Genomic DNA, 10,978 nt, shown 5'->3' on the forward strand with positions numbered 1-10,978 from the left:
TCACCTGTGAAATTTTTACATGACCCCAGATGCATAGGTACATAAAATAGGCATGCAAATCAAATATTTACTGATAACAAATCATGAACCATAGTTTAAGAAGCTGGGAATTCTCATCCTACAAAATTCCCTTCTACAATAAACCTGGCAAATGTGTCTTCCCATTTTTGTTTAGAAACCTTTAATAAGGGAAAACCCATTAAAAGTGGCATATTTTGTTTTTGGATGGGTGTAGTGAGTTGTAGTAAAGTTAAGTTAAATTAAGTAAACAAGCATTTATTAAGCACTAAGCTCTTTACTAAATCAGCTTGTGTTCAGATATGGTTTGAACTAGATGGCATTTGAGTTATCTTCTAATTCTGAGATTCTGTAATTCATAATATCAAGCATTTGAGAATAGAACCTAGATTTGTTGTCTCCCGCTCTCTGATTTACTAAACAATAATGCCTTCACACTGTCTAGAAAGCATTTTTAGCTAACTAATTTCCAAATGGAAACATTTATTAAGTGTACTGTCCCTGCTTTTAAGGAGCTTACAAGCATACAGAATCATGAAACGTCCATATTGGCCTTGATAAATATCTATGCTGCCCCTCACAAGTGTCCCTTTCCTTTCAGTATACCAACATCCTTATTTAGGCCATCATTACTTCTGGTTTTCTCTCTCATATATATTTTCAGCTATATGTAATACAGTTTTTTTTAAGATGTTTTAAAATTTAAAATTTTAGATTTTTTCCCTTCTTCCATCTTCCCTCCCTCCTACATTGAGAAGGCACATGTGAACTTATGAAAAATATTTCCATGAAAAGTAGCATGAAAGAAAGCCAAGATCTCCATTCCCTCCCCCCCCCAAAAAAAAAACTAAGTTAAAAAAATTATGCTTTAGTTTGTATTTAGACATAGTCAGTTGCTTCTATGGATATGGATAGCATTTTTCATCATAAGTCCTTCAGAATAATCTTGGATCATTGTGTTGCCAAGAATAGCAGTCATTCACAACTGATTATTCCACAATATTGCTATTACTTTATATATAGTACGTTTCATAATAATTATATACCACAATTTATTCAGCCATTTCCTAAGTGATGAGCATCCCCTCAATTTCCAATTCTTTGCCTTGTGAAAAAAAAATGCTATAAATATTTTGTACATATAGGTCCTTTTCCCTTTTTAAAATCTCTTTAAATCTTATAAATCTCTTTATAATTTAAAATCTCTTTTGGAATTCATGCCTAATAGTGGCATTATTAGGTCAAAGGATATGCACATCATTACTTCTTACCTAGACAAATGGTAATGCCTTCCTGTCTCTACTGTCTCCCAGAATCAATTCTTCCTAAAGGACAGCTTTCATCATGCTCAAAAACCTTCAATAGCTTAAAATCGTTTGCTAAAGGAAATAAATTTAATAAATGCTTCTTAAATTTATACTGTGTTCAGACTACTCTGCTCTATCCTTATGAAGATAGGGATTTTATATAAGACAATCCCTGCCACATATTATTGTTGCTTATCTTATGTTCTCAAAGAGGACTGTGACATTAGAGAGGTGATATCATGTCATGCAAGTAAATTGGTTTTAATGAAGTCTCCCTGCCACATAATTCTAGCACTTAAGGCTATAAACAAATATCATCCTACATTTTAAGCCTTATTTCCACTTGCTTGCTTTCATGTACTCAGAATTTCATCTATAGTGAACTCCTCAGTTCTGTCTACAGGACTGTCCACTTTGTACTTGAGTAGAGAGATAATATTTGTAAAGTACTTAGCATACTGATATATATTAATGCTATATAAATGTGGATTTTCTCCCCTTATTCCCTGCCATTTGTGTTTTTGTTTATGTTTTTCCTTCCTTCTTTGGTATCAATCTCTTCTCTTTTTTTCTCCAGTCTTTGTCTGTTAAAACTTCCTATAAGATTCAACTTAGCCACTTCCCAGATATTTTCCAAGATCTTTTTCCACCCGCATCCCCATCACATTTAGAAATAATCTTTTTTCTAAAAATTCTAATTGTACTTTATTTTTTTCCTCTTATTTTATATATAGCTTTCTCCCTTTGTTACCATTATCATAAGCTGCTTAAGAACAATAGCTGCATGTTATTCAACCATGTATTCCCACAGTGCCAGAGGACACTCATTAAATATTTGTTGAATATATCTTTTTAACCTTCCTACTTTTCTCAAACAAGAGTATTGTATAATTTCAACTTAAGTCAAAATTGAACTTTTTCCACTGTTCTATGTGTACTTTTTAAAACATGTTTTTAAGACATATTCATTTTTAGATCTCAATGGAAAATAGCCACATGTACTGAGTAGAATTTGTCATCCCCTCCTAGCAACTCCCTTAGTAGGTAATTAATTTTCTACTTGACCATTTTCTGTTTTGGGTAACAATAATTAAAACCACTTGGGGTCATTTGAACTAACAGGTGAGGTTAAAAAATAAGCAAAACAGCATTTGAAGTGCCCTACAAGATCCTGGAAAGAAAAATTCCATGTTCTTATTTCTTTTCCTAACTTTAGCAGTTGTGTGTATATGCTTGTTTCTATTTGGATGGCTCACATGTAAAGAGGGAGAAAGGTGTGTCCTTATTCCCCAAGGTAAAAATATGCTTATATTTTGAGTTATTTTAGAAAGTCTTGCAAAGACTCAATTCATGGAAAAGAAAATATTGGTCCATTTTTTACTTCTGAGCAATTTATAATGATGAACCTTATTTTATTATTTGCAGAAAAAGTGGAATCCGAAATATTACAGGGTTATAGCAAATACTTGCCACATGATGTTGTTGTCATGGCTGTAAAGTTATGCATACTGTTTGCTGTGCTCTTGACAGTCCCTCTAATCCATTTCCCTGTAAGTACTGTTAAAGGTCTTGTTACTTATTGTAGTCATTTCCTTAATATGGCAACACTAATTCTTTGCAGACTAGAACATTTGAGTCAAATCTAGTCTTGTGTATCTTACTCATTTGTCAAGTGATTGATCAAAGACTTCATACTGCATATGGCTTCATGAAAGGACAAAAATAACAGTGAACCGCTAAACTAATTTGTGTTTTTTGAGATTAAGTTTAGATTTAAGCTGTCTCACAGCATTGTTTTCAATTTGGAGAATATAGTACTTCTAAGGCTTTGGGAGAAGGATTAAATTTTTTCTTCCAATTCTGTATTGTGTTTTCAAAAGAATTATATACAAACAAGATGAAAATTCAAATCAGCAAAAGTATGTTTTTGCTGATTTACTGTAACTTTGTTTTCACAAAGAAAGTTTAGCCAAAATGAAACATCAACTTTGTATTTGTTAAAATTTGAGAGCAGAATGAATGAACAACAACAACAAAAAAAGTATTATTGTACATGAGAATTCTAAGAATTAATATGTCACTGGGGGAAAGTATTCACATATTGCTATATGAGTATCTTATCTATTCATTTAGATTATAAACTCCTTAAGGGCTATTGTCTTCTTATTGATTTGCTTCTCACAATGCTTGTTATAATTAATTAATAAGTGCCATTTGAAAGAGCAAATTCTGTGACAGCCGGAGTAATGAGAGTTGTTGTCAGCAATTTAAAATATTTCCTTCATAGAAATTCTTTTCAGTTTTAGAACGTTTATTCTTCTCCCCTTAGACTTTAAGGACCAATTGATAACCATTATTACCTGTTATTAGTCATTTTTCAGTTGTGTCTTACTTTTTGTGATCATTTTGGAGGTTTTTTGGCTAAGATACTTGAGTGGTTTGTCATTTCCTTCTTTAGCTCATTTTACAGATGAGAAAACTGAGGCAAACAGGGTTAAGTGACTTGACCAGGTGTGAAAATCCAGACTTGAACTCAGGAAGATGGGTTTTCTGACTCCAGGCCCAGAACTCTTATTACTGGACCACCTAGTTGCCCCCCATTATTACTTTATTAACCAGTAATTTGTTATCTCAGCTAGAATGGTCCTTAGATAACAGGCATGCTATCTATCCTGGGGCCCAAACTTGTAGCTTTTCTAGCCTAGGACCTCTAATACTGTGCTTTGCATAGCCCTCAGAAATATAATCATGTCTGCCATGATGAAATATCATAGCAAAATTTCCATGTCAGACAGATTAGTAATGGTAATCAGAGAAGTTAAGGAAAGTATGTATGAAAAGCTTCACATTTTCATAATTTTTTACCTAGAAAAATGCAATGTAAATTCAGCGCAACAAATATTTATTAACCATTTATCATTTATAGCGCACTATGCTAACCCCAGGGCAGGGACATACAAATGCCCACAAAGAACTTATCACCTAGAGGAGAGATGGTAAGTACATAAATAATTATTATGCATAGTAGAATATGGTAAGTGTACTAATTAGATTAAATGCAAGGTCTGAAACAGGGAAGATAATATCTGAAAATAAGACTAAAATTTTAGTCTTTTTAAAAGCTTCATGATAAAAGTGTGTGTAGAATAGAAGTTTTTTAAAAATAGACATCTTGAGAGAAGACTACAAGGATAGATTTATGGTCTAAGCAAGTCTTTTCCTAATGATATTTTCTCTTTTTTTAAATTAGTTTCTTTTTCCTTTATATAGGCAAGAAAAGCAATAATAATGACATTTTTTCCTAATCACCCATTCTCATGGATTCATCATGTTTTGGTCACTTTAGCAGTCAATACAATCATTGTTTTACTTGCCCTGTATGTTCCTGACATTAGAAATATATTTGGTATAGTTGGTAAGTTATCTTTTCCCAAAGTTCCTGTAATAAATTGGCTCTCTTAGTTTCAGATTCTGATCCAAATGACATAATTTTGTTTCTTTGTTTTCTCCCTTAAAGGTGCCAGTACAGCAACATGTTTGATTTTTGTGTATCCAGGATTATTTTATCTTAAACTCAGTAGAGAGGATTTTATATCACAGAAGAAGCTTGGGGTATGTTTTTTTTTTTAAGTGTGCATTTCTTTCAAGAGTCCTCTTTTCTTTTATCTGAAATTTTATTTTATTTTGTACAGGGGTTGCAAATTTAAAAATGAAATATTTTAGTCTGCCATACAGGAGGTTATGTTTTGTTTGAGAGAATCAACATGTACATATTTATGTGTATCTGATAAATAAATATAAAGCAATTGACATGGAGAAGCACTAACTAATGGAATGTCAAATAAGACTTCTTGCAGAAGATACTAGTTGAACTGGACTAGAGAGAGCTAATGGGAGTAAAATAAAGAACAAAGTGTTATGTTTAGAGAAGAGGAGAAATAAAATCATTTAAAAAAACCTTTAAAGAAAAATATAAAATATAATGTAACTAACTCTTTGAACTTTAAATGTGAATAAATTAAACAATCCACTAAAACGAAAAAAGAACTACAGATTGAATAAGAAAACCAAAACATCCAAAATCACATTATCATCTCATTAGATTCAGAAAAAGTCTTTGACAAAGTATAATGCTCATTTACACTAAAGACACTATAAAGTCTAAGCATAGAGATACCTTTTTAAAAACTATTATGAAAAGTGTCTATTTAAAACCAATAGCAAGTATCACATGCAGTATGAGTACACTAGAACTTTTTCCAGCAAATGTAAGTGTGAAGCAAGCAAGGATATTTTCCCCACTATTATTTGATGACGTTCTGGAAGCAATGACAGAAGAAAGGAATTAAGGAATAATGATAAGTAAAGAGAATACTATCCCAGTTTGCTAATGATATGATAGTTTACTTGGAAAACCCCAGTAAACAAAGATACTGAGACAACAACTTGAGCAAAGTCATAGGCTACAAAATAAATTCTCAGAAATCAGTAACATTTCTATATGATAATAATAAAGCAAGAAGTAATAATATAAAGGAGAATTCCATTCCACATAATCTCAAAATACATAAATTATTTGGTAATCAACCTCCCAAAACACAATATTGTAGAGATGCAATTACAAGGTACTCGTTAGCTAACAACCTACATATTGGTTGTCAAAATATTCAGTGCCCATGATGAGGTCTTACCAATATTATAAAAAAGACAATACTTCCAAAGTTAATTTATGCTTTTAATATTACATCAATCAAATAACCAAGGGAATATTTTTACAGACTTAATAAGATAACAAAATTCAGGTAGAAAAACAATATCTAGAATATCCAGGGAAATTAGGAAGAGAGATAAAGATGAAGCACATCTAGACCTCACACTATATTATAAAATAGTAATCATCAAGATTACCTGGTATTAATTAAAGAAGAAAGATATGGATCAGTTAGAACAGACCAGACAAAGGAAATTCAGAAATAATAGTATTTTTAAAAATGTTTTATTTACCAGATATATGCATGGATAATTTTACAACATTGACAATTGCCAAACCTTTTGTTCTAATTTTTCCCCTCCTTCCCTCCCCCCCCAGATGGCAGGTTGACCAATACATGTTAAATGTGTTAAAGTATAAATATACATATACATGTCTAAATAGTTGTTTTGCTGTACAAAAAGAAGTAGACTTTGAAATAGTGTACAATTAGCCTGTGAAGGAAATCCAAAATGCAGGTGGACAAAAATAGAGTGATTGAGAGTTCTATGTAGTGGTTCATAGTCATCTCCAAGAGTTCTTTTGCTGGGTGTAGCTGGTTCAGTTCATTACTGCTCTATTGGAATTGATTTGGTTCATCTCATTGTTAAAAATGGCCACATCCATCAGAATTGATCATCATATAGTATTGTTGTTGAAGTATACAATGATCTTCTGGTCCTGCTCATTTCACTCAGCATTAGTTCATGTAAGTCTCTCCAGGGCTTTCTGAAATCATCCTGTTGGTCATTTCTTACAGAACAATAATATTCCATAATATTTATATACCACAACTTATTCAGCCATTCTCCAAATGATGGGCATCCACTTAGTTTCCAGTTTCTAGCCACTGCAAAGAGGGCTGCCACAAACATTCTTGCACGTACAGGTCCCTTTCCCTTCTTTAAGATCTCTTTGGGATATAAGCTCAATACTAACACTGCTGGGTCAAAGGGTATGCACAGTTTGACCACTTTTTGAGCATAGTTCCAAACTGCTCACCAGAATGGCTGAATGTGTTCAGAGTTGCACCAACAATGTATCAATGTCCCTATTTTCCCACATCCCCTCCAACATTGCGCATTATCTTTCCCTGTTATTCTAGCCAATCTGACAGGTATGTGGTGGTATCTCAGAGTTGTCTTAATTTGCAGAAATAATAGGATTTAATAAATCCATGTTTGAAAAAGTAGAAAACAAAAGTTAATTGTTGTTCATTTGTTTTAATCTTGTCCAACTCTTCTTGACCCCATTTGAGGTTTTCTTGGCAAGATTCTGATTTACTATTTTCTTGAGCTCATTTTCCAGATGAGGAAAATGATGCAAACAAGATTTAAGTGATTTGCCCAGGGTCACACAGCTAGTAAGTGTCTGAGGCCATGTTTGAACTCAGGAAAATGAGTCTTCCTGTTTTCAGACCTTGTACTCTATCCTATGTACCACCTAGTTGCCTAAAAAGAAAAGAAAAACTACTTGACAAAGATTCTTGGGAAAATTGGAAGGCAGTCTGGCAAGAAATTAGGCTTAGTCTAATCTAATACCTTACACCACACACCATGATACATTTCTAAATGGATATATAATCTTAACAGAAAAGATCATGCTTTTAAAAAATTAGAAGAGAAACGATCATATGTATCTCATAGCTTTGGATAAGAGGTATATTCTTAACCAAACAAGAGTTAAAGGTAATTACAAAAGATAAAAAATAATTTTGATTACTTGAAATTGAAAAGCTTCTATACAAACATTAATACAACTGGGATAAGAATAGAAATGTTTGAATGGGGGGAAGCATTTGCATTATGTTTCTCTAGTAAGAATTTAGTATCTAAGATATGTAAACAACTAATAAACATATACAACACTAGTAGTTATTCCCCAAAAGATATGAACATAGTTCTCAAAAGAATTGCAAAGTGTTCACAAACACATGAAAAAATGCTCCAAATCCTAATGATAAGAAATATAAATGAAAACAACTTCAAGGTTTCACTTCACATTCTGCAAATTTATAAAAATAGTGTTGATAGGAATGTGAGAAAGTGGGCACATTAATATATTGTTTTGCAAAACAATTTGTAGTTACATAAATAAAATGACCAAAATGTCTATATCCTTTGACTTCATTACTGAGCTTATACCTCAAGGAAGACATTAATAAGAAAAAATTCTTATATGTTCCAAAATATTTTTAACCGCACTTTTTGCCCATCATTGAGAATGGTCAAATAAATTGTATATGAGTGTAAGAATCCTATTCTGCTATAAATTCAGGCCACTATCACACCAAAGATAGAGTTACACAGAAGAAAAATACCTTTGATGAAAAGCATAACTGGTTTAATGGGGTTTTTTATTTGGTGCAGGGAGAAGTAGAAGAACTAACTTTAAAATGTGTAATGAGTCTAAATCAGTAAAATTCCTTGTTTATGTAATTTAAATTTTCTATTTAAAAATCAAGGAGGAATAAAAATATGTTTTGAAATTGACTTGAACTCAGAGATCAAATTTTAGGATTAAAGTGCTATGTTGGGAGTTTCTTGAGATGGATGTCTCCATCTTTAGAATTTTACAATGAAGTTGTCTAATACATGACATCAGTTTTCAGTATACCCAGCTAGTGAGAGAAACTGCCACAGTAGAGAAACCTATGTCTCTGCCTTACTGTCCAAAAAAATGAAATATTTTGTTTTAAAATATTCTTAAAATGCAACTGAGGTGCCACTTGAAATTGAGTAAGAAAAGTTTGAATTTTTTCCCCTAAATTATATATTTAGTACCTTTTGCAGAATAGAACTTTCCTTATACAAGGTAGCCTAACTTTCTTTTTGTTTCCCTTGTTTCTGCAGGCTTTAGTATTACTTATCTTTGGAATTCTTGTTGGAAGTTTGAGTTTCGCTCTCATCATTTTCGACTGGATTAATAAATAAAAAAATCATTATCCTTAACTTCTACAAAACATTTTATAGGAAGATTTCCAGCAAGACATGTGTTTTGTCACAGAACTCAGCTGATTATGGACCTATTATAGAAGACATGCAGTTTATTTATTCAGTCATGTCCAGCTTTTCTTGGTAAAAACATAGTTGGTTTGCCATTTTGTTTTCTAGTGTGTCTCCATTTTACAGATGAGAAACTGAGGCAAATAAGAGTTAAGTGATTTGCCCTCAGTCACATAGATAGTAAGTGCCTAAGGCTAGATTTAAACTCAGATCTTCTGACTGCAGGTCTGGTGCTCTATCCACTACTAACTGTCCCTATTGCAATACTACTTTCAGTTTTTCAGCCAGTCTTGGAAAAGTATGGTTTTTTTATATAAGTGAACTTTCTTATTCCTAGAATTCACTACTTTTAAAGTGTTTTAATAAGAATAACTTGGGATAAATCAGTTAACTTCTGAGAAAAGAAAGTGTACCTTTAGTCTTAGCAAACCCTGTAGCAAGATAATTACAGCTTGACATTTTTATAGTGTTTTAAAGTTTACAGACTACTTTACATTCATTATTTCATTTGATCTTCACAATATCCCTGTAAAGAAGGGAGTGCAAGTATTAATATCAGCACTTTACAGATGTAGAAACTGAGGTTCCAAAGGATGAATGATTTACCAGAGATCAGACAGCTGGTAAATGGCAAAACCACAATCTGAACCTAGATTTTCTGACTACAAATCCAGTGTTCTTTTTATATTTTATCATGCTGCTTCTTCACATTCCAAAGAGATTGTAATATACTTGAATTTAAAAATTGCTATTTTTGTACCTTTTGTAGTACTCTGCACAGTACTAAATATAATTCTCTGGAAATGCTTGCTAATTGATCAGTTATAAGAGGGTAGAATCAATGTTAATATACGAGCTAAAAATATTTTTCTTATTTAATAGACTATATTTGGATCATGGAGAATAATCAGCATTTTCTTCTTACATTGTACTATACTAGTACTCAGTGCAACTAGTCAGTATTTCCATTACAAATGCTTGTTTTCTAAAACCTCAGTTTGGTTTGAACTGACTTTTAGGATATTTATGTTCTGATTCCATAAGCCATTTTGTGTTTACACGCCTACTATTAGAGAAAATAAAACTTTCTAGTTATATGTCTAAAGCACAGTGGGAAGCTTTAATCTATTTGGATCTAATTATGTGCTGCTGTTAGATTCAAAAATCTCATTAAGGCCATTACGTGTTTATGCCTTCTGTAAATCCAGGTCTGTTGTGACAGCTGATAAAATTGCTCCCCAAACTCATCAGCTAGCCAAGAGAAGTGAATGCATCATTAGCAAAAAAGAACTTGTTTCACCATTCCTGTAGTTATTCATTCCTCTCCTATTTTAAATTGAAAATGTAATTCCAAACAAAAGATCTACCAACATTAAACCTGTTTGTTTTCTTTAGTTGCTCCTTTTTCCAGTTCTTTTTAATAACTTGGATTGAGAAAAGCATTATTTAAGAGGCATGAATTTTTAGTTAATCTAAGAGAATATCTGAATTATGGCTTTTGGTAAAAGAATGGTTGGAAATCATAAGTCATGTTATCCTAGCATTGAAAAGAACTTTACAATCAAAGTTTTAGAACTAGAAGATACTTTAGAGGTAATCTGTTTTTATTTCATTTCATTGGTAAAGGTAAAATAATTGAAAAGTGACAAGGTATTAAAAGATTAATTGTCTTAATGGTAGATTTCTTTTAATTTCACTAAAGCCTTTGCTTCTATATCAGAAATGTTGGATTGATGAAATACTTTAAGGGGTCTAGTAAGGATCTACCATAGCCCCTATAACACTATAAATAGTTATATCAGTATTATCTTCATCACATTCTTTATATGTTATTATAAGATGTTGCAGGTCCCAAAACATAGCAGGATCTCAACCACTGAAGTGATTCTCTGTTATAA

The 10,978-nt window shown here is 32.1% G+C and overlaps 1 protein-coding gene across 3 annotated transcripts in view; it reads left to right on the forward strand.

The window, feature by feature from the left end:
- The window catches only part of SLC38A6 (solute carrier family 38 member 6), a 66,564-nt gene extending 55,810 nt beyond the window's left edge, over window positions 1–10,754 (forward strand). The window contains exons 13-17 of one of the 3 annotated variants that reach the window (XR_012486502.1): window positions 2,751–2,875; window positions 4,252–4,321; window positions 4,596–4,740; window positions 4,843–4,937; window positions 8,928–10,754. Coding sequence is in view for 2 of the 3 variants with exons in the window: in XM_074290299.1 (XP_074146400.1) it covers window positions 2,751–2,875; window positions 4,596–4,740; window positions 4,843–4,937; window positions 8,928–9,008 (446 nt within the window). In the remaining variant the exon portion in view is untranslated. Of the gene's footprint in view, window positions 1–2,750; window positions 2,876–4,251; window positions 4,741–4,842; window positions 4,938–8,927 lie in introns of those variants that run through there. The other 2 variants (XM_074290299.1, XM_074290300.1) reach the window with 2 other exon arrangements.
- The last annotated feature ends 224 nt before the right edge of the window (window positions 10,755–10,978 follow it).

Source organism: Sminthopsis crassicaudata, chromosome 2 (assembly GCF_048593235.1).
Source record: "Sminthopsis crassicaudata isolate SCR6 chromosome 2, ASM4859323v1, whole genome shotgun sequence".
Taxonomy (NCBI): Eukaryota; Metazoa; Chordata; class Mammalia; order Dasyuromorphia; family Dasyuridae; genus Sminthopsis; species Sminthopsis crassicaudata.